Genomic DNA, 24143 nt, shown 5'->3' with positions numbered 1-24143 from the left:
CTGTGGCTTATTTATTTAACTAGGCAAGTCAGTTAAGAACAAATTCCTATTTACAATGACAGCCTAGGAACAGTGGGTTAACTGCCTTGTTCTGGGGCAGAACGACAGATTTTTACCTTGTCAGCTCGGGGATTGATCTAGCAACCTTTCAATTATTGGCCCAACACTCAGACCACTAGGCTACCTGCCGCCCATTGACAACGTTTTTATTTGTTTGAATCTATTTCTTGTAGTAACTGGAAACTCAAATGGAAGCTTGACTGGAGTCGAAATAGTTAACGCGGGGAAAGGCACAAATCACTATTGTGCTCGTGCACGGCGAATTGTAAGGGTGTGGACGCGCGCCAAGACAGTCCCATTTGGTTCCCGGGGAGAGAGAACAGAGTGCGATAAACGAGAGAGAGGGACGCGGAAACAACAGGAGCGGTCCGCGAGAGAGGTGCAGCGACCGGTGACAGCTTTTCACTCGAACCGTATAGAGACCAAATAATTGGTTCATTTGTAAAAAATAAAAAAAAGAAACGTGAAGTTGTCGGATCAGAGGCTTTTTATAGGGACAAGGGGATTTTTCTTCTGTATAGAGAGTATCATTCGGGATTCAGAATGTCGGGGAGCAGGGAGGAGGAGCGGCGGAAACTAGCCGACATCATTAACCACTGGAACGCCAACCGGCTTGACCTGTTCGAGATCAGCCAACCCACCGAGGTGAGTCCGTGGACCTTCCCTGAGTACAGGCCGCACCAGTCGGGAAAGAGACGATAATTCCCCAGTGCAGTGGGAAGAAGCTGGGGGAAACGCACCTGATGAATTATTAAAAACTGGCAACCAAACACGTTTGTTAACAAATACCTGTAGAGCACCGTTGAAATGCAACAATGAGTCTCAACAAAGTACCTAACCCACACCTTAGTTAATCGCAAACCAAACTCGAGAGCTAACCAACCTGTCAACCAGATAGTTAGCCTAATGTTTGAACGTTAGCTAGCTAGAAAGACGTCTCGAACCTGTTTTCTTGCGTCAGTTGGTGGTGTACTAACAGCAGCACGCTCTAGTTGTGGCGTGTGCATGAAATGCACGACGAGGTGTAACACAATTTATTCAAGAGATCCCGTAAACTTGCTGTAATCATGTCAGTCACACTTAACTGTATCATTAGATCGCTAACGTTACCTAGCTAGCTAACAGTAGCATCTAAACAGACGCAATCCGACCGGCGTTAGTTAGCTAGCTGGAAAACCCCGACTCCGTAGCTAGTTACAGACAATTCAATTGTTTTGTATTTGTGGAGTTATTTTGCTTGTTTTAGCTACATCCATTCAAGTTATAGTTATACCTACACGTGGAACACGCATTTAGATACCAGCCCCGTTGTATCGCTATATTTCCGTCTAAGCCTTCTGTATTTCACCACCGCGATGAGGGCTATCGTTAGCTAGCATCAAACTAAAACCACAGAAACCTAGAAAGCTAAATAACGGCGATTCGCTGGCTGGCTAGCTAGCTTAGATATCAGCTAACGTTAACGATGGTGTTGAGATGATGATCAAGCCATTTTGTATGCCACCAGGTCGTTTGGTAGTTACAATAAACACTGTTTTCTACTATATACGAAATACGTGTTTACTAAGATAATGTCAAGTGTTTAGGCAATACTAGTACTGTAGTGGGCAAAGTAAAATAATGATTATGGCTTATCCTACTACTACTACTGTATCTCTCAACATAACCAGAAGGCTAGCTAGGCTAAATCCGTTTTAAATGGTCTAAACACTGACCATCGATGATGGTTTGCTAACAATCTCTGTTCTAATCAAACTACTAAAATGAATGTTGGGTCCCGTGCAGATATTTCTGCATTCAACTTGCACGTGGTTTTTGTTTCTGTCGGATGGGTTTTTAGATCTAGCTAAGATTTGGTGGACTGTGTGCTGTTTGCCACCCGTAGTCAAGTGTTTTTACGCGCGCAGGTAGAAGCCAGCCACCCCCACCTCTGAGTTGCAAGTCAAGGCATTGGGGGTAACGGGGGACCCCTCTCATTCGATGAATTGGCTTTGGACAGCACTACCGCTTCAGGCCTATAGCTGACGTAACTAACTTGCTGCGGTGTTCTGGGAATCCTGCAGTCCTGAGTCAGTATCCCCCCTCTTATTTATAGCTCTATTATTTTTGCATTTGCTTGAGCAACATTTATTTAGTGTTGGTTTGATTAACATGTCTCACATGTAACATACACACCCCTCCCCCCTCTAGTCATTGCTCCCCACACCCACAAGTTCAACCATAATACATGTCAATTTTCAGACAATTTTGAATTTTGTTTATTGCTTATGAGCTTGCCAACAAAATGTCAGGGAGGTTGTCCGTTTCCGTTACCATAATGGAGGCCTTCTGAAAATGTTATGTCATTTTTAGCCCATGTGTGACAAGAGCTCCTTAAATCAAGAACATTTTTTATTGTTAATGACATAGTTTTATAGCATTACCCCATGGCTGGTTATTTTAAAGCAGATTGGCCAGTGTTTCTCTTCTTCCTCCCTCTGACTATGTCCTGTGGAATTCACTTCCTCTCATTACCACACAATCATATAGCAATTAGCAAATTGGGTTTGTTTGTATGAAACTGCTGCTTTTCAGGCATACTGTTGGCTTGTGGAGAGCAGGGGAAAAAAACAATGTTTAGTTCTCCTTAGTCTTGATAAATGCTATAAGATATTCAACTGGTTGTAACTGCTGACCAGGTCTCTCTCCTTTGGAGTATGGACAAAATACCAGCAGTCTTAAGGGCTTGAATGTTAAAACAATCCAAACAGCATTTTCTTCTCCAATTCAGTATTGGTCCTCATTAGCTGCAGGGCTTGAGAGAGGGTTTATGAAAGCTTTTGACAGGCCCAAATCAACGCCCTGTGCAGCACTGCGTCGTGTCAGAAGGTTGGGTCTGTTCGTGAGAAACCAGCTTTGTTGCTGTCAGTGTTTCCATTCTTCCCTGTGGAAGCCAGTGATTTGATTGTTGGCGTCAGTGGAATGGGTGCACTGTTTAGGCCCTATCACATCCCTCCTCGGACTTGCAATGTGTGCCCACTGTGATCCTGCGAAGTGTGATTGTTTAAACGTGGCCACCTGGGTTAAAGCTAGGTATGTCATCACTCTGGGTGGAATTAACCAGAAATGAAGCGCTATCCTCTTTTGTGTGGCACTGCTGCCAACCAAAATAAAGCACAGCTTGTTTTTTGTTATATTTTGAATGGAAAGAGGACTGAGTCAGTGATCAGAGCAACATTACGTATAACCTGACTGACCGTCTGGTCCTTTGATGTTTAGTCCTAGTTTGTTTTTAACCATGCTGCTGTGAAATCCCATGTTAACATACCTACTTTCGTCATCCACCAGCAAAAGGCTGTGACGTCATGTGGCTGTGTTTGTTATTGTTCCGGGTCATCATGTATGATGGTGGAGAGCTTCTGGTCCCTCAGGCCTCCTCTCCAGCATGCGACTTGCCACTGACTCACTATTTCCATGGCAACAACATACTAGTGATGAGCACAACACAGGACTTCTTGCTTTGTGCCCTATCAGCACAGTGGACAAAGTCGATACCAACGGAGCATTATACATTCATCTCTACTGTGTCAATTCACTACAAGCTTTCATATTAACTGATACATCAGAGGTCGTGTGAAGGATTGTTGTTTCATACAAAGCCCTATGATATGCTTCATTTTTGAGAGTGTATTGGATATCGTTATTCTCAGGGTTGTTTGTAATTGGAAAAGGAGAATGTGTCAACAAGAGAAATACACACGCTCCCTAGCCGGCCTATGCTGCTGTTTGTATGGAAAATACTTTGTTCACAAAATGTTGTCTTCACACCAGGCCATGCAGAGTAGAGTAGGCTACATAAAAATGTAGCACAGAGGAAATGGACCTCTTTGTTACATCTGCCATTAGTGTGTTTGCATTACTGAGTGGCTCCCAGTACTTTAGTAGACCATCCATTCCATTCCATCCATTCCACTGAGTGGCTCCCAGTACTTTAGTAGACCATCCATTCCACATGGACTGACTGGTGTGAGCACAACTTCAGCAGATGGAGCCTGTCTTGCTTCATAGTCTTGAGATTAAATTGATCAAAGACAACGTGTTATTAGATTTGTCACACACCCATTTTCTTTACACTGTGTCATTTCAGGTTTACAATCTCCATGGAGATTCTTTCCCTGCATTTAAATATGTACACACACAAGCATCCTTGTGTGGGCGCTCGCTGTGTACTGTAATTACACCTTACACAGAATAGACGAGGTGATTTACAGTTCCCAACAGCTGTAATTTGTGATTTTTATCATCCAGACAGTAGTAATCTGTGGGGACCTTGGAGTGGGCTGCCTGGGATTAGCACATCCTGACTGTGCATTTGTCTCAGTCATTCCCTCTGACTTTGTTTGTTGCTGCTCATACCGGACAATACTTGGCTCCTCTTCAATGGGCCAAATGTATTATCCACTTAAGGTTGGAGACATGCATTGTAATATTTGATTACTACTGCTGGTGTTGAACAGTTCACAAGATGACTAGGCTGGTATTGGCTGAGCTATTGGCTTTTGACTTGAGGGGATACTGAGGTTTGGGCTGGCACCTATCGTTCATCCTACACTGTGTGTACTACTGTGTCTTGTCTCCTTCATGAACAAATCTGTTCAACTCTCTGCTACTGGGAGAATGGAGCTGTAAGTGTGTTCCATGTCATGGCTCAAGGCTGTGTGTGTGTGTGTGTGTGTGTGTGTGTGTGTGTGTGTGTGTGTGTGTGTGTGTGTGTGTGTAGCTGAGAAAGTTCTGTCAGAGTAATGGCTCCCACCCAGTTCATTAAGAATGGGGCCAAAGATCACAACCACATCTTGTCACTTACTGGCTTGAAATGGAATTATGGCCCTTATATCTCATGTCCAGACTGGCTATTACACATCCTAATCTATCAACTACACTGCCTACTGCTGTATTATGTTGGGTGATCTAAATCAGTTGAATAATAACAAATGAGAACACATTTTCATCGATATAATTCTCAAATGTTGCTCTTTGGCTAATAGGGCACAGGATGTGGGGATGGTGACCCCCCCCCCCCCCCCCCCAGGCACATTTGAAAATACCTGGTATCATATGTGGATCTCTCTCTCACACACGTACACAAGTGAAATGATTAGTGGGCTCAGCAGAGAGATGGCGGTCTCTGTTGTAGGAGAGGCCTGGCCTTGGCTTGTCAGTCCCATTAATCCTCAGAGACGGTCATTCCAGTCCGCCTCTGCCTTTTCCTCAATCGACCACACAGCCCATCTAGCCCCCTGATATGGTTGTTCCTTCAGTCACTCAGAGCCAGACTCAAGCCTGTAGGCCTTTGTGACCTCACACGATCAGATCATTTTGGGCTGATGACTTGTCTGTTTTTAGTATTTACAATCAATAGAGATCTGCCCCACAACCTGGTATTTTCTTCCACTCGCTCTTCTGACTGGAGGAAATGTACATTTGCAGGCCCGGTGTCTGATATCAGGCTTATTGTTGCAGGACTTTTCTCATGTGAAAAAACAACATCATCTGATCGTGTTGCGTTGAGTCTGCTTAGCTAGGGGTAATTGAAACCTCCCTCAGCCGCCCCTTGTCCTTTAGTTACAGGGAATGTCTCCTTCCATTTGAACAAAATGTCTTCATGTTTCTGTCTGCCAAATAGTTTGTGGTCGTCTTTCATATTCCCGGAATGGTGTCTTTGTTTAGTCCAGCCTGTCAGTGGTCGGTGTGGTGTCTTGGTGTGTGGAATGTCTCCTCATGCCTGTTTATGAACAACAGTCAGATGCTAGACTAGCATGGGAGCTGCTGCAGCTGCCAATAAAGCTTTTAGAATGACCCTGGCATGAACTTAGACCTCCTACAGTAGGTGACTCCTGCCTAGCTACTCCCTTCAATGGTGTCATGTGATCATCGCCTAGTTGAGTGATCACATGCATATCCCTTGTACAGGATTCCCCTTAATACTTCTGGAGAACATTGTAACATAAACAGATTGTGCTAATCTTCAGGGCTAGGTGTAGCCTAATACTCCGGTCCAGTCCACACATTATCCAGATGATTACGGTTGTACGGGGGACGTTTGGCTGCCCTCCCGTTTAGTTTGAGTGATGGTCACATTAGGGACCAACCTTCTAGCTTTGAAAGCACACACATCCCGAGAACTGTGAAAGGTGAAGACGCATTAAACCTCCATTTTCTCCTATGATGAGGAACAGAAGGCAGGAGGAGAGAGCGATTTTTAGAGACGGCAGGACTTCCTCTTCTCATTTTCAACCTGCTGGGAGAGCGCCTCCTGGCAGAGCCAGCCTAATGCACGTGCTGTTGACTTCCTAATGTCCAGGTGGGGCTTCACTTATTAACTAGATTTCCCAGTTGTATGGCCATGGCACTGTGCACAATGTAGCCTATACGTTAACCTTGTTGTGGTACTTGTATGTATGCATACATACGTTTATTTCATTTGTTTCTCAGTATGACGACCAATGAGTGAATGTTCAGCTGGTTGTGTGTTGTCTTTTGTCTTCCTGATTGTCTTTGGGTTTCCTCCTAATTAATGCTCTATCGTCAGGTTGTTTCCCTTGGATTAGGAATGCTGCATCGTGGAAGTATGACATCATCAAACCTCTTTTTGTATGCCTGATGGTACTGTATGTCCTGCTCAGACTCTTTGATGCTGCCTTTGGCAGTGCTGGCGACTCATCATTGACCTTCTCTGATCAAGCCAACTCTCGTCAAAGGCATCTATTCAAGTAAGTTAATGATGGTGGGTGGCGGCATATCCCAGGAGAGGTTTTTATATTGTAGTTTTGATCAGTCAACAAAAGCATGTTACATTCTGGAAGCGGCAGAAACGCCAGACGTCTTGTGGAGCCCGGCTCAGAAGATGAAGGGGGAGTAGGCGTTTGCATGTGCAGCGTCATCACATATTATACTTACACAAGTGCTTAGCCAAGCGCTGTGCTCTTTGTCATGTCTGTCTGGCCGACCCAGGTTAGTGAGCATCTCTACTTTTGTATGTGGGAAAAACCTGAGCGTGGCCTCTGGCGCTACTAGCCTGGGCCTAATCGCTGACACAGGAAAGTCTTCGCTCTAGCACACTGTTGGAGGGGGGGGGTTGAGCTGAGAGGGGGGGTCTGCTAAGTCAGCCCTCTGTTTGCTTTGGACAGGGAAGAAAAGCACAACCATCCTGTGGGAGGGGGAGGGGTTAAGGGGGGTCAGAGAGGGGAGCGGTGGGGAGGCTGTGTTCGTGCCTTGTGCGGAGATAAAGCTGGGTTGGAGATAAAGCTGGAATGAGGGTCTGGGCCTCAGCGGAAAGCACCCCCCCCCCCCCCCCCCCCCCCCCATCTCTCTCCCCCGTGGCCCCTGGGGGACCAAACTAGCCCTCCTGTCCCTCTGTGGCTGATAAAGGCCTGTTAGATCACAGACGGAGGTTAGGGAGGGGGAGGTTGGGATGAATAGCACTGTAGCATCCTGCAGACAAGTCACTCAGGATTGTTTTGTAAAAATTTGGTGAACCCTAATCTAAGTCTAAATATATTTGAGTGAGAAGTAGTTTGGATATAATAACTTACAGGCTTTTAAATGTCCATTTCACAATGTTTGGCCGGTTGATAATTTTGTGTGTGGGAATACCCTGCCTGAAGCAGCCTCGCCCTGAAACTCCAAAAATGTAGACTGGGAACATCTGCTGCTTCTCATATGGGTCCCTGGCGTACCCTCTCCTCTGCTTTTTATTAATTTCAGCGCTCGGCTCGACTTGACCCCACCTTGATGCTGCCTGTGTGGTGGGGCTGGGCTGGACAAGGGGGACGATTTGGCAGGCTGAGGGGGGCCTCTCTTGGAGTCTACTACCGGAGCACTTTCACCTTGTCCCACCTCTCCAACCCACACCCCTGTAGGCCTCAAGCAGGGGAACACCTGGCCTGGTCGACTGTAATAATAATACTCTTGCGAAGCAGACAATGGCTGCCTGAAGGATGACCGCTGTGGCCGAGGCTTCCCTAAACACAGCTCCACCCTCACATGTTTGTTGATCTTAACTGTCAGAAAAATGCCTTCAAGAGTGACCTCCTCCTTCGCACATGTTTTCTTTCCCCCTTGTTTGAATTGCCGGGCCAATTCTGAACAGTGGAACTGGAACACCCCTAGATAGCAGTTGTCTGGGGCTGGGCTGTGTTGTGTGACAGGATCGGAACATGGAGGCCAGGACAAGAGGGGAGGAGAGGCCTGGTGGCGTTGAGTGACTGACTGCTCTGCCGTTCCCTGACGCAGGTTGGGCCCAGATGTGTGGTCTAGCTGGCCACTGTGGTGTGTGAGGATGTGGTCAGCTCCCAGACGTCTCCCCTCAGGCCCACGTGTTTGGTGGTGGGCTCCTGTGTGGTGGTGGGTGTCTGTGGAGACTCCCGACACACACACACAGTAACATAGTCATCTGACAGAAAATGTGTTCCATATGAGGCAGGCGGTCTGGCTCGCGCTTTGAGGGAGTTGACTGGATTGATAGCATTTGGTAGGGCTGGGAATTGGGCGGACTGGGCATGCCTTCATGGTTACACTACACCTGGCTGTGGTTGCTATGGACACAGAAGCCTGCATAGGTGTCCTAAGTTGGCCTGACTCGCTAAGGACTGACCGGCCTCTGACTTCATCGTGCGAGGTTGAGGTGAATTTTGTAGAGAATTGCTTTCTCCCACTCTCTGATAATTGGATAACGTTCGTCAGCACATTCTTACATTTTTTTTCATTGTACCAAAGTCACCTCTCCAAGTGGATGGTGCCCTGTTGCATAATTCAGTGTATGTCCCTGTAAAACAACACATTCCACTGCACCTATCCGGTGTATGTGACATAAAACATCTTGTTTTTCAGTGTGTGTGTCTCATTTTCTTTTCTCCACACACAGGAGGACCTTCAGAACACGCACACTAACGTCTCACACACACACACAGTGTGGGAAGCACTCTGACATGCAACCTGCGCGTGTGAGAAAATCTATACATTGTAATCATACAGTGCCGTGTTGCACAACCAGCCAATATTTCACAGTGAGGGGTTACATAAAGCCATTATCCAGCTTTAAACATATATTGATTTCCAACGGAACATTGTTTTGTTTTTTTGGGGGCCAGAGACAGTAGTACAGAAATGCAGTTATTGTTAAAATTACAGGGCTGTGTGTAGTCAGCCCCATCCCATGTGATGGGACCTCAGAAGCACACAACAACCCCTCTTTCTTAAGCAGCCAGACCAATACTGACTTCTATAAGAGAACTCTACTCCCTCTGTCATATTATCATTCTTGAAATGCTAGCATGGGGTGGGGGGGGAAGCAACAGTAAGACATTAAGTTACACAAGTGGAAGCTTCCGTCTAATGAAGCATGGGACTGCAGTGCAGAACTAAAGTTTATTCAAATAAAAATGAAGCACCTTGCTTCACTCTGGTCAAAAGGGAGTTTGTGCGCTAGCCTGTCGGTGCGTGAGCCATCGAAGAAGACTGAAGAACGTCCTGTGAGGAACAACCGGAGTCCTGTCCTGGAACTCGACTGCTATTCGCACTGGGCTCCATTAGAAGAGTCAGGAACAACACTATTTATCAAGGGAGGAGAAACAAAAAAAGCCTCACCTGTTTTTATTTTCTTCACCCTGTGCCATAATGGTTCATGAGCAGGGCCTGTTTTGAGCTCCCAGGGATAGGATAACCCACATACCCGCTCAGCCACAACAGCCAACCATGTGACCTGCCAGGCTCAGAACCCTGTCCCCATTCATCCAAACCTAATCAATGGCTTTTTGCAAGCGCTCAGTGTGTGGGAGTCCCTTTATGTCTGGGGCTTGCACCCACCAAACTCTGCTTAGTCAGTGGTGCCTTCAGAGAGGAGCCCTGTTTCTGTGTACCACAGAGGGAATGCCATTCTGCTGTCTCCTCAGCCAGGACGGGGCCATTTTTAGAGGCAGTATCCCTCCCTAAACGGTCTGTGTTATTGAAGGGGCAGACGGGCCCATCTCCCCCTGCGATTTACTGCCGTCTCTGTACACAGTGGGCACTTTACACAAGGCCACTGGGCCTGATGATAAGACCTCACAACCAGGAAGTAAATTACCCATCCTCCTTGGGGGACAGTAAATACTGGACCCCCCCCCCCCATAACAATGCGTCCACAGTAGGGCTATCGCATAACCTTGATCTGGCTGTTTATCAATGCTGTTAAGTGTTTGCCACGATTGATTTGCAGTGTTGCCTGGCGTCAGGGGATTTATGACATGCCCCAGGTCCTCACTCCATCCCCCTCCCACAATGCTCCAAGCGGAACAGACTGGGCACACCTGGGACACAGGAGATGCACTCATCTGGAGAGAGGTCAGAGATTTGCTATAGAGCAGTATTCTTCAGTCTGTTTCCTGGGGACCTATGTTCCTGTCCAGCACTAACAAGGATACTGCTGCTTAATACATTACATTTACGTTACATTTAAGTCATTTAGCAGACGCTCTTATCCAGAGCGACTTACAAATTGGTGCATTCACCTTATGATATCCAGTGGAACAACCACTTTACAATAGTGCATCTAAATCTTTTAATGTTGTGCTTCAGTTGTACTTCTCCACTCGGATGAGAAATCTTTGCTCTCCTCATCAATAAAATGCGGTTGTCGCTATTTACCACAGCCACAAAGTCGTAAACCCTGCCTAGTTCTACAATTTCTCTTCTTAAAATGTGATTTTAATTCTAACCATACTGCTGACTTTAACCCTAAGCTTAAATTAAAACCAAAAGGGAAATTGTTATTTTCATGAATTTTTAAAGATATAGCCAATTCTGACTTTGTGGCTGTGCTATTTAGTGGAAGCCATACAATTCACGCATTCTCAAACATGCATTATATCAGCAGACAGCGCTCTACCTGACGTGTACACACTTCTCTCCGCTAAAATGTACGATTTAACTTCAAGCAAAACATTAGGACATTTTTCTGTGTACTTTTCTATTACACACGGAAATATGATGGCCATGCTTAGTTTTTGAAAAAAAGACCATGCCTTTTCATTGTAAGCTCATTTACTTACGTGTGGCTGCTAGCCAAATAGCATTGCACTTCGGTAGTCATCTGATGAAAATGAATCTATTTTGTGTCGAATGTGTTCTACTAATGCAATGGTCACCAACCGGTCGATCTTCAAGGCATTCCTAGTCGATCACCAAACATTTATCTGTAGAAAAGCCAACGTTAAAGACGTCCTTTAAATAAAAAATAAAAATGATTATGTGCACTTGATTCAGAAGCTCTGCACACCGGGTAGGCAAAGTGTTCCCATTTTGAACCATTTAATTTGTCTGAGAAGACACTGCCTACCCAGCGGACGCGGATCCTGTGGCTAAATCGAGTGCGCCTTCTGTACTGGCCTATCTGATCGCTCAAATCACCGTGCCTACCGTTTCCATGACCCCGGCCACAGCGATGTTTGGTAGGCTACTAGCCTACATGAGATTTCAGAACTTTTAAAACCATGACCAGAGAGAGACTGTCAAAGAATATAGCATAATTTTGAATGGTCATTCAACTCTGAATTCCAAGTTGGAAACTCGGGCTCTGACTTCCCGACCTGAAGATCACTTACGTCAGGATTTGACAATTTTTTTCTCTCTCCAGAGTTCCCAGTTGCCTTGAAAGCACCATGACCATCAGATGCAGGTACCATCAGTCCACTAAAATAAAAAAGCTAATTATTTCAAAATCATCTTTGATTTATGCTTAGCTGTGCCTTGCAAGTGCTACACCAACTGATCTATTTTGTTCTCAAAGTTCGAGTTTTGAAATACAATATCGTCTGGGAAGACCAATATTGTCAAGACGGGCATAATGTATTAGGCCTACTGCACGAACCTCATTCCTTCAGAACTGTTTTTATTAGGTAAAAAAACATCTGAGCGGTGGATCTCTGCTTGCTTTTTGACTGTGATTGTGATCTTGACTCCGAGGTTGGTGATCACTGCACTAATATATTGTGTGAAGGAAAACTACAGTTGCACGCCCCTGATCACTCTATTGAAGCAAAACACACTGACATTCAATATAAAACACAAGTAAAATGTTTAAATACATTTTTTTTTTTTATTGGTCTGCGTCTTGAAAATGCAGATTTCAAAACGCATTTTATCATGCTCTCTTGTCGCTCTGCAGCAGGCGGCGAGCAATATGTTTGGGACATCGAATCGCAATACATATAGAATGGTGAGAATCACAATACATATCGTATCAGCACTTAGGTATAGTAGTAATTTCTTATCGTGAAGATCTTGACAATTCCCAGCCCTAATGCTGTATGTATAAAGGAGGGGCATAGATACTCTCCATAGAGGGAAGGAGAGCAGCAGTTTACGACACACCACATACATGAGAGATGAGGAATTGGAAATGAAGACCGTTGCCTCATGTTAAGTGGGTGTGTAGGAGGGGATTCGTTCCAGTGTAATGAAGGTTATTAAAGCTCTGATTTAAGTGTGTATTAATAGACTGGTAGGTGTTGTCTGGGTGTGGCATTAGTTTCTACCGAGGAGAATGTGAAGAAGCCCACAAACATTAACTGCAAGTAGTGTGATGTCATTTACCCCTCCAGTTCCTCTGAAATCCCCCTTCAGGTCTAAGTCGAAAAATATTTACTTAGAAAGGTGAATCCTGATTCCTCATCTCCCCCCAACCCCCCCCCCCGCTGAGCTGTTCCAATAAGGTGGTCATGCCTCACAGCGTGTTTAATAAGGGAGGTCAGATGAATAACCCAGAGTCCTGGGGAGATGACAGAATGCTGCTGGAATCCATATTGAACAGGCACCTGTGGAAGGCCCTCTTATCAGATGGGCTGTCATCAGCCACAAAGCACTATTTAAAATACCTCCAGCTCCTATCTTAATGAACCTTTCCCTCTGATGACTTTGAAGGGGTGACTGACATTGGTGGCACCTGCCAAGTTTGGTTGATGGGGCCAGCAGACCTCCAGACCCAGGTCTCCTTTGAATCTTGTCCCAGGACAGAGCTTCGCTCCTGGGACTCCCTTGTGGTGGTGGTCTGAGACTGATGCCTTACCTGCCAGAGAGCTGTATCTTCAAGCTGCTACAAAGCTCCTGTTTTTACTGACCTCTTCAAATGCTGCAGTGTTGTCTAATGTCCAACTGAGCCCTCTCAAAACCTCAAGAGAACATGTGCTTTTTAGCTGTACAATTCATACAGCAGAACTGTCAACAACATTGACTTTGAGGTGAAAGCAGTGAAGTTCATCTCACATTTATAGTCTTTCCTCCATATTAAATTCAAATAAAACAGAAAGCCTGGTTTTGTGAGTTTAGGCTTCACACTTGTCTCCATGCTTTATGATGGGAATACTGTAGCAGTTTGAATTCCTCTTGGTAGTAAAAGTGTTGGTATTTTTGCTGTTGGAACATGTCAGTCATTCTAGCTCAGTGGGCCTCTAACTGTATAGCTAAGGGGGTAGAGTCAGTGCAGGTGTGCATATCTTAGCTCGCCCCACCCGGTACACTTGGATGCTGTATTCTTAGAAATAGGCCATGGAGCTCATTTTAAAATGCGTACCAGGGTTTTTTTTTATCAGCCAAGCTTGATTTGTATCTGGATGTTTACTCAATATGGCACCACACCCCGATCTAGAGATGGAATCCAGTATAAAGGCTGTTCTCGCAGTCACTCTTTCTTCATTCACTCGCCGTCTGGAGAGGAGGATGTGGCTGTGTTCTGGCCTCTTGCCCTGCCGTGTGTTTTCTCCACGGCCCTTCAGGGGCAGTGGTCCGGCGCAGTGGTCCGGGGCAGGCTGCAGCTGGGAATCTGTCTTTTATTACCGGAGAGGGAGAGATTCTTTGTTTAACTAAGCACTGCAAAGGGGCTAATGGCATTTCAGCCCGTCTTTTGAGTGATGTGCTGCTCTCGCCTTAATGGTGACAACCTGCTCTTAACTCCGGCGGAAGTAGGTCCCCATCAGACTTCACGGTGTTGAAGGAAAGTGGGAGTAAAGGTCGAAGGTTAAGGAGGCATAGAGTGTAACGTGGAGTCTTAACATGGACTGGGAGGGGGACTGACTGGCCGGGTGGAGTTACTTGTGGCGTTCAGCTCTCCCCTCTTGGCTTTTCACAACCACCTGCTGTGGTTGCGACCAGTCCTAGTGTGTCTAACCACCACTAGCCTCCCAGAGGAGTTATTTAGTGAGACGCTCCTGTCTGGCTGAGGTTGTAAATCCACTAGGCACGTCCAAAACGAGACCCTATTGGCTGTGGGAACAAGGCCTTTTCGAGAGGACCTGACAAGCCTATCAGTCCTCCATTACGTCTTATCTTTGCCTGGGCCCTGTGTGAGTTGGTGGGGGGAGGCATTCAGGAGACCTGGTTTGTGTTCCTAACTGGTTGTCTATAGAGCTGATAGTGGAGGGGCATGTAGGGTCTGTCTAGGGAAGGTGTTGCAGGGTCTGCTGTTCTCAGACTGATAAGGGCTACTCTGAGGTCATGACCCCTGTGTTGCTACATTATCTCCATTGAGGGTTGGTTTGTAGTCTACTTTCCACCCAGACCTGGACTGATAGCAGTGTGTTTTTGTCTCCACTGTGTCTGTGTCCCCTGCCTGGAAGCTTTAATAGATCCGTTTCTGTTTATTAGGTTGTAAGTTCCAAATTGGTTTGAACTGCCTTTTAGCAATCTAATCTTCATCTCCTGATTGTGGTTCTGTCAAATGGAGGCTATGGGATGGTTTCACTGTCACCGGTTTTCAGCAGCACCTCAGAATTGTGCAAACTGAGCTATGTGACAGAATCCGTCGAGTGACATTACCGTGACCTTTTGTCAGACTTCGTAGTGGGTTGTGCGACGCTATTCTCAGACGCACGGTGACATGTTGTCGTATGGTGTCTAGTGTGTTATCTCCTTCTGTTCCAGACTTTTCCCTGATTGACCCTGCAGTTCTTGAGTAGTTCTGAGAAGTGACTCTTGTCTGCTGACTTGAACCATTCTGTTGACTTCTATGAGACAGGCCTTCCAAGGCATAATGTATATAAAATATAGTTGACAGGCTAGTTGGTATTGGTAATAGAACAACCTTGAACCCAGTCACATTGTAAATGTAAACTTTTGATTAGCATTGCATAGCATGCTGTGGTTCTCAGCTTATCTGGGGGTTTGAATGGTGATGGTTCAGTACTAGAGGTCGACCGATTAATCGGAGTGGCCGATTAATTAGGGCCGATTTCAGGTTTTCATAACAATCGGTAATCAGCATTTTTGGACACAGATCATGGCCGATTACATTGCACTCCACGAGGAGACTGCGTGGCAGGCTGACGACCTGTTATGCGAGTGCAGCAAAGGGGCCAAGGTAAAATGCTAGCTAGCATTAAACGTATCTTATAAAAAAACAATCAATCTTAACATAATCACTAGTTAACTACACATGGTTGATATTACTAGTTTATCTAGCTTGTCCTGCGTTGCATATAATTGATGTGGTGCCTGTTAATTTATCATTGAATCACAGCCTACTTCGCCAAACGGGAGATTTAACAAGCGCATTTGCGAATAAAGCACTGTCGTTGCACCAATGTACCTAACCATAAACATCAACGCCTTTCTTAAAGTCACTACTCAAGTAATATATTTTTAAACTTGTATATTTAGTTAATATTGCCTGCTAACATGAATTTCTTTTAACTAGGAAAATTGTGTCATCAACCAGCGTTCTGTGCAACAGAGTCAGGGTATATACAGCAGTTTGGGCCGCCTGGCTCGTTGTGAACTGTGTGAAGACTATATTTCTTCCTAACAAAGACAGCCAATCGTTGCATGAATGTACCTAACCATAAACATAAATGCCTTTCTTAAAATCAATACACAGAAGTACATGTTTTTAAACCTGCATATTTAGTTAAAAGAAATTAATGTTAGCAGGCAATATTAAACTAGGGAAATTGTCACTTCTCTTGCGTTCATTGCACGCAGAGTCAGGGTATATGCAACAATTTGGGCCGCCTGGCTCGTTGCGAACTAATTTGCCAGAATTGTACGTAATTATGACATAACATTGAAGGTTGTGCAATGTAACAGGAATATTTAGACTTATGGATGCCACCCGTTAGATAAAATATGGAACGGTTCTGTATTTCACTGAAAGAATAAACGTTTTGTTTTCGAAATGATAGTTTCCGTATTTGACCATATTAATGACCTAAGGCTCGTGTTATTATATATTATAATTAAGTCTATGATTTGATAGCGCAGTCTGACTGAGCGGTGGTAGGCAGCAGCAGGCTCGTAAACATACATTCAAACAGCACTTTGGTAAGTTTGCCTGCAGCTTTTCGCTGTGCTTCAAGCCTATCAACTCCCGAGATTAGGCTGGCAATACTAAAGTACCTATTAGAACATCCAATAGTCAAAGGAAAATGAAATACAAATGGTACAGAGAGAAATAGTCCTATTATAACTACAACCTAAAACTTCTTACCTGGGAATATTGAAGATTCATGTTAAAAGGAACCACCAGCTTTCAAATGTTCTCATGTTCTGAGCAAGGAACTTAAACGTTAGCTTTTTTACATGGCACATATTGCACTTTTACTTTCTTCTCCAACACTTAGTCTTTGCATTATTTAAACCAAATTGAACATGTTTCATTCTTTATTTGAGACAAAATAGATTTTATTGATGTATTAAGTTATAATAAGTGTTCATTATTCACTCAGTATTGTAATTGTCATTATTACATATATATCGGCCGATTAATCGGTATCGGCTTTGAAAAATCATAGTCGGTCGACCTCTATTCAGTCTGTGTGTCAGTCAGACCAACTGTCTGATAGTGCCCATGTACAGCACATTCAGAAAGTATTAAGCTCTTGACGACTTCCACATTTTGTTACGTTACAGCCTTACCCCCCCCCATCAATCTACACACTACCACATAATGACAAGGCAAAAACAGGTTTTTAGACTTAAAACCACCCCTGGAAATATCGCATTTATGTAAGTATTCAGGTCCTTTACTCAGAACTTTGTTGAAGCACCTTTGGTAGCGATTACAGCCTCGAGTCTGACGCTACAAGCTTGGCACACCTGTATTTGGGGTGTTTCTCCCATTCTTCTCTGCAGATCCTCTCAAGCTCTGTCAGAGCTGCACAGTGATTTTTCAGGTCTCTCCAGAGATGTTTGATCTGGTTCCAGTCCGGGTTCTGGTTGGGTCACTCAAGGACATTCAGAGACTTGTCCCAAAGCCACTCCTGCTTTGTCTTGGCTGTGTGCTTAGGGTCGTTGTCCTGTTGGAAGGTGAACCTTCGCCCCAGTCTGAGGTCCTGAGAGCTCTGGAGCAGTTTTTCATCAAGGATCTCTCTGTACTTTGCTTCATTCATTTTCCCCTCGATCCTGAGTAGTCTCCCAGACCCTGCCGCTGAAAAACATCCTCACAGTATGATGCTGCCACCATGCTTCACCGTAGGGATGTTGCCAGGTTTCCTCCAGACATGACGCTTGGCATTCAGGCCAAAGAGTTCAATCTTGGTTTCATCAGACCAGAGAATGTTGTTTCTCATGTTCTTAGAGTCCTTTATGTGCCTTTTGGCAAACTCCAAGCGGGCTGTCATGTACCTTTTTACTGAGGAGTGGATTCTGTCTGGCCACTCTACCATAAAGGCTTGATTGGTGGAGGCACGGTGCAACAGAATAGCCTTGTTAGTTCCGAACTTCTTCCGTTTAAGAATGATGACCACAGTGTTCTTGGGGACCTTCAATGCTACAGAAATTAGTTGGTACAATTCCCCAGATCTATGCCTTGACACAATCCTGTCTCGGTGCTCTACGGACAATTCCTTCGACCTCCTGACTTGGTTTTTTCACTGCCATACACTGTCCACTGTGGGACCTTATTATATAGACAGGTGTGTGCCTTTCCTAATCATGTCCAATCAGTTGAATGTACCACAGGTGGACTCCAATCAAGTTGTAGAAACATATCAAGGATGATCAATGGAAACAGGATGCGCCTGAGCTCAATTTCGAGTCTCATAGCAAAGGGTCTGAATACTAATGTAAATACATTTTTTAAAAACCTTTTTTTGCTTTTGTCATTATTGGGTATTGTGTGGAGATGGAGAATGAGAGGGGTTTAAAAAAAAATCAATTTTAGATTAAGGCTGTAAAGTAACAATGTGGAAAAAGTATAGGGGTCTGACTAGTTTCCGAATGCACTGTATTACACCCCTCTGTCAGTCTGGAGAATGTGGCTGCCTACTCACTGGGTAGTTAAAAGCCCTGCTTTAGCTCAGCACTAATTACTGTTCTCAGATCAGTCTGATGTGGGAGGAGGGCTTGTCAAATACCAGAATTGCAGGGTTGGCCTGCCTTCTTGGATTTAAAGATTTGTGTGAAATGAGCTTTATCACTTACCTTGGTGGAAATGCACTGGAATAGAAAGACAAGCTAGTTCTACGTGCTGAACTTGGAAATTTTAACTTTTTATTATTTTGGTCCCATTACTTAAATATGGTCTATTATGCCCAACTTCTGTATTTAAGTCTTCTGTTGTTAAAGTCAAAATGTGCTTGGAACTAAGCCTCCGGAGACTCGCTAAAGTGCATGAAAAATGTAGTTAGTTTAATTTTTTTTTACAAGAACACTGTCATAATCCTGAGTCAGAGTTGATATGAAATCTCTCTTCTCCCCCCCACTCTCCAAAGCTTATTTCCCAATCCCCATTGTACTGTACTGCAGAGAGAGAGATCAGTGCACCTCATACCAACTGGGCTGACTTTATAAGGTACTGCCCCAAGAGGGAGAGAAGCCTCACCAGGGATAGCGCATCGGGATGAAAGGGGGACCAGAGAAATGTAGGGAAGGAGAGTAGAGAGCAAGAGTAGGAGAGACTGAAGGAGTAGGAGATGGCTCCCAACCATCCAAGCTTGTCGGCTGTCCTGAACTCCTCAACCATTAACCTCTCTTTCACCTCCTCCCCATGCCCTGTGGCCTGGGGGAGGGCTTTACTCACCCATTCCCTCCCTCTCTAACCATAGGGTTTAGTCATCCATTCCACTGGCTCTGTTTCCTGGATTAAGACCCTGACTGCAAGGATATAATGAGGTATGATGTCAGAGACCCTGTCGATTCATCTCTCCCTCCCAGCATGGCTCTGATCTGTTTGAGGCGATTGGAGAGTTAGCCTAAGTCCTCTTGAATGAAGTTTATCCTAGATGCAGATTGTTCTGCAGTTATTTTCCCTCCATATGGTTAAAGGTGGTCGAGTCATAACGATTATAAGCTTTGCTTTGACATACTTACTATGAGGCATCTTCGGGACTAAAATGACACGGTAACAAAACGAGATTAACGACCGTAAATCAGCTGACCCGCTACTTTTCAGATCCCTTTGTAACAACCCTTAAGATGGCTCCATGTTTGAATGGACTACAACCGTAAGTTTGTTTTGGCAGCTCTTATCGTCGTAGTGTAAATAGTTAAAGCCTTCGTAGAGTGGGGATTAATTCAAACACTGACTAACCTTGTAGTAGGAGCGTAACTGGGTCAAAGTCAGTCACAACCACACAGCTTTGTGAAGTGTTGCAGAGTGAGAGTGCCATGCCAGGGCTTGGCCGGGCCTTTTTATGGTGCTGCTGACTGGGAGGGGGGAGAGAGAGGACTGACTGGCTGTGAATAGGGGAGGTGGGCAACTGTTTGCTGATTGCCTTTAGCCTAACCTTGGTCCCAGAGTGAGTGAGCGCTCTTATCACTGGGCCCTTCCTGGGGAGATGTTGACTGGACTGACTGGACGCCCTCTGAGCTGCCTTGTTCTGGCATGGGGAATGCTGTGGAGATGCTGGGCCAACGCTATGGAACACTACGGATAGAAATGGAACTGATGTAGTCGGAGTTCTACATCAAATATTTGTCTGATCGGTGCACAACATTGTGCCCTGCTGAACACCAGGCCATTCTGGCCCCAGTTTGACTCTAGCAGACAGGTGCTAATGGAAAGGCTCACTGGGTTGATTGGGGTCATCCTGGGAGCCTGTGTTGAGAGCCTGCTGTGCTACCCTGCTAGAACTCTGTTATGGTAATCACACAGCAGCAGCTTCTAATGAACCAAGACACTCTCTCACTCTGTGCTGATTGGTCACATCTAGTTATTTACTCCCTTGATGTTTCCCCTTGTCAAAATGTGGTCGGCCTACCTTTGTTTTGAATGAGAAGGAAAAGGCACGCAGACCGGTGTATGTCTAGTCATGGTTGTTGGTACTGCATGGTTCGAGTTCTGACTGTGACCCAGCAAGCTCCTCAGGCTTACATGTCTTACATGTTGCTACTGTCGTCAGTTTTACAGACCTCTCTCCATTCCTCCCCTCACTCCTTCCTCCCCCATTTGTCGCCCTAATTTTCTATATCCATCCATGATTCATTCAAGGTTTATACAAATGTCAAAAAAACAATAGTCCAAACCCCCTGTCTCTACCATATATGGTTCTGAAGTTACAGACGATTAACTCTGAGAATTTTGCATGTTTAGTGTGACTGGAATGTCGTCACGGGCATGATCAAAAAGTGGTCACTGCTCAATAAAACCCTGGTGCTGAGAACGGCTCTAACTTCCAACGTCAACTGACAAGCTAACAAGTGGCTGTAAGTTTGAGTGAAAACATGGGCTTTTTCTAAGTGAAATCCGCTGAATACAAAACCAAATACTGACATATATATATATATATATATATATATATATATATATATATATATATATATATATATATTACACTCATTTATTTTAGTATTATTTGATTTATTTTGTACTTTTTACCCCATTTTATCCAAATTTCATGATATCCAATTGGTAGTTCAAGGCTTGTTCCATCGCTGCAACTCCCGTACGGAGTCGGGAGAGGCGAAGGTCGAGAGCCATGTGTCCTCCGAAACACGACCCTGCCAAACCCTCCCCTAACCTGGACGACTCGGGACAAATTCTGCGCTGCGAAACTACAGACACGGGATCGAACCAGTGTCTGTAGTGACGCCTCAAGCACTGCGTTGCAGTGCCTTAGACTGCAGCGCCACTCGCGAGGCTTGACTAAATATCTTTATTTACAAAGCTAACAGACTGATTTTCAATATCCATCCTCTGCGAAGACAATCTGTTCCTGTTTTTTTTTGTGTTTCTGAGTATTTCCCTTTAAATCTCCATAGAAACGTCCCTCAACGTAGCTTGAACACCAATATAGCCAATGAAAGCCAAAAATCGGAAGATGAAAATGACTAGGGTATCAAGTTGATTTTGATTGGTCCACAAGTAAAAAGAGCTGACAGATAACATCTTAAAAATAACTTTGGGAAGTGATGTTGAGTACCACCTCCCGACGCCAAATATGGAAGAGATACAAGAGTTGTGCGCTCTAAACGAGCAACGGTCACAACAAATGAACATATTTATTTCATCAACACTGTCAAGCACAAGTATGTTAAATGAAGGTCCCCCGAACAAGCTCTATTTTGGTGGCCTCTGGAACATTCTAATGCCTTGATTCCATCTGAAATAGACAGCGAGATTATTGAATACTTTGAATTTCCCCCCCAGATTGTAAAAATGTGTTTACAATTTAAATAAGTGAAAATGTATGAATTCAGTGCATTGTTCGTTTTTTGGGTTATCGCCTAGGCTTATATGATCGGGACTATTTTCAAAGTAAGAGAACATTCAGCTTTACATTTAACCTGTCTTCTCTTGAGATGAAAGTATTTTACTGCAACATATTAATTTCCATAATTATGTTTGCTCCTCAAATTGTATTTTTTATTAAAACTGAAAAATGAAGTAAATAGCTCAAATGGTCTTTTACAACTGACCAAAGTATTTATTCTTAAAGAATCCGAGTCTGCTGACTTCCACAGGCTTCAAGCTTCCGTTTAAGAGGCATCTTCTCAGCTATCTGCAAGCCAGGTATGATTGAAGAATGTAGCAGGTGTTAATCATGGGCTTTGCTACACAGAGAGCAGCGGTCGACTACTCCATTGTCAACACTTTGATCAAATCACTAGACCTAGATCAATATATTTGAAAATAACAGATTTAGCGTTAAAATCCTATCCGCTTTCTTTTATCATATCTTAGACCAGAGTGAGGATCTCTCTCCACTAGCCTGTCTGTTGTTCCTGCAGTGAGGATTCTTCATCGAATGTGTTCATAATTTATCTGCAGATATTTGTTAAAAAGCCCACTCTCTCCTACTGATGCGATTTGGTAGGCTACTGACAAGTCACTCACTTTAACAGCACTGTCTGGCAAGTCCTGATGGACTAAATATCGAAAATGCAAACGATTTTTACTTGTCCCAATGTGATACCATGGATATATAACTAAGTTGTATGATTTATGAATGGGAAGGATGTATGAGATTGACTTTATTCAGTGTGCCAGAAAACACCAAGTGCATTTCGACTCTTCGTTACCACATTATATGGGACGTAAAAATTCACTCGCATTATATGGGAAGGGCAAGTGGATTCACGTAGACGATGAAGGACCATCATGAAATGTGACTGCAACCACAGCGTACACCACACACGCCCAGGTACCGAGAGGCTGGACAGACGGCACACTGTCAAACCAGCAGTTTCCCTGCCATCGCTCACTTTATGACTCACAGGCGCCTTTGCTATCAATAGATTGCTAGAAGATGCGTAGCGTTCATTCTAGCGTGAGGGCTCGGCTGACTTTTTTTCATGACTTGTGAATTGTAAAAAAGCTGACAGTGGAAAACACTGCCGACCCAGGTCCGCCCACCAGCCATAGCTCTGTTAAAGGATGTCGGCCCTTCCACCTCATCCTCCCATCCCCTCAGGATGGTGTGATCATCGTGCTCTACCTACCTGTAGGGGCTGTAAAAATGTCTGGGCTCGCATGGGTGAGGAGGGTGTGAAAATGCTGAGGGGGGGGGGGGGGGGGTACAGTGGCAGAGAGGGGGTGTTGGGTCAACTCTTTTTTTACAGCGTTACTGCTGGGATGATGTTGGCACTGACAGAACATGTCACCCTGCAGCCCACTCTGGGAGAAGGCATTACTGTCTGCCTGCCTAGGAACGGACTCAACAGAATGCAGGCTCTATGGCTGACTGCAGGATTATTAGTTATCATTTATTTATTTATCTAGCTACCCCCCCGCCTCAAACAACTGGCTCACAGGCTTCAGGATGGCTTTGCCAGGCGGCTCTAACACGAGCACTCCCAAGGCTTTAAATAGAACTGCCGTAGCTTGTAAATGTAGTGTGAAGTTCCAAATTGGGCCTTATCATTGCCTCTGAAGTGTGTTCCGTTTCAGTGTGGAACATAGTTCTGGCTGCCTGGGACTGGCGGGGATTTAGGAGGAGTTGAAGTGAGGTAAAATGGGAAGGATGTCAAGGCTGTTATTAGATAGCGTTGGACTATTAAAGAGCAGCTGAGTCTAGATAGAAAGGGCATTAAAGTGAATGTAATTCCTTTAGATTTGTTTTAATGTTTTAACTTTTTATATTTTAACTAATTCTGTGAGAAGTTTGAGATCTAAGAGCCAAGTCCTAACTTGAGATACGTGAACAGAATCTCCATCCAAATCTTCCGATGACATCAATGCATGAGTTAGGTGTCTGGCTTATGCTTGCATATGTGATGTGATGATTCTCCCCAGCCTGTGCTGCTAGCTAGCTGACTGGTGTACGACATCCTTCAGGTCCGACCCCAGCAGAGGCCAAGCCTTTGTCTGAGAGGTTGTCACTTTCATTCACACACTGCAGACAGCCTGTCAAGTCCCTCCCTGTCTCTTACCCTGAGTGACCGTGTGTGTGTGTGGTAAATTCCCTGGTTCCGTCTGTGCGTTTTAGTCACAGAGGTCACCCTTCCTCTCTCTACCGGCCACACTCTTCCCCCAGCTGCCCCCTGGGAAAGGGAAACCGACTTCCTTTGGGACATCAAAGGGCCGACATACCCAGCAGTAGGTAGAAGTTACCCCCTAACCACAGATCTAGGTTCTGAAAAATATCTGAACCTACATCTGTGCAGGGGTTGCAAACTTTTTGGGGGGGCCCACAACCCCA

The 24143-nt window shown here is 44.8% G+C and overlaps 1 protein-coding gene across 15 annotated transcripts in view; it reads left to right on the top strand.

Annotated features, from left to right (window-relative positions):
* Positions 1-348: 348 nt before the first annotated feature.
* Positions 349-24143, top strand: part of afdna (afadin, adherens junction formation factor a) — a 138724-nt gene continuing 114929 nt past the window's right edge. For 12 of the 15 annotated variants that reach the window (XM_082976872.1, XM_082976870.1, XM_082976869.1 and 9 more), the window contains exon 1: positions 349-705. In XM_082976872.1, the coding sequence (XP_082832998.1) occupies positions 604-705 (102 nt within the window). In that variant the 5' untranslated portion in view covers positions 349-603. The remainder of the gene's footprint in view (positions 706-24143) is intronic. The other 3 variants (XM_082976875.1, XM_082976874.1, XM_082976873.1) reach the window with 1 other exon arrangement.

This window comes from Salmo salar, chromosome 06 (assembly GCF_965601325.2).
Source record: "Salmo salar chromosome 06, fSalSal1, whole genome shotgun sequence".
NCBI lineage: Eukaryota > Metazoa > Chordata > Actinopteri > Salmoniformes > Salmonidae > Salmo > Salmo salar.
Note: the sequence above shows the minus strand (reverse complement) of the source record. Positions and strands in the feature narration are given on the sequence as shown.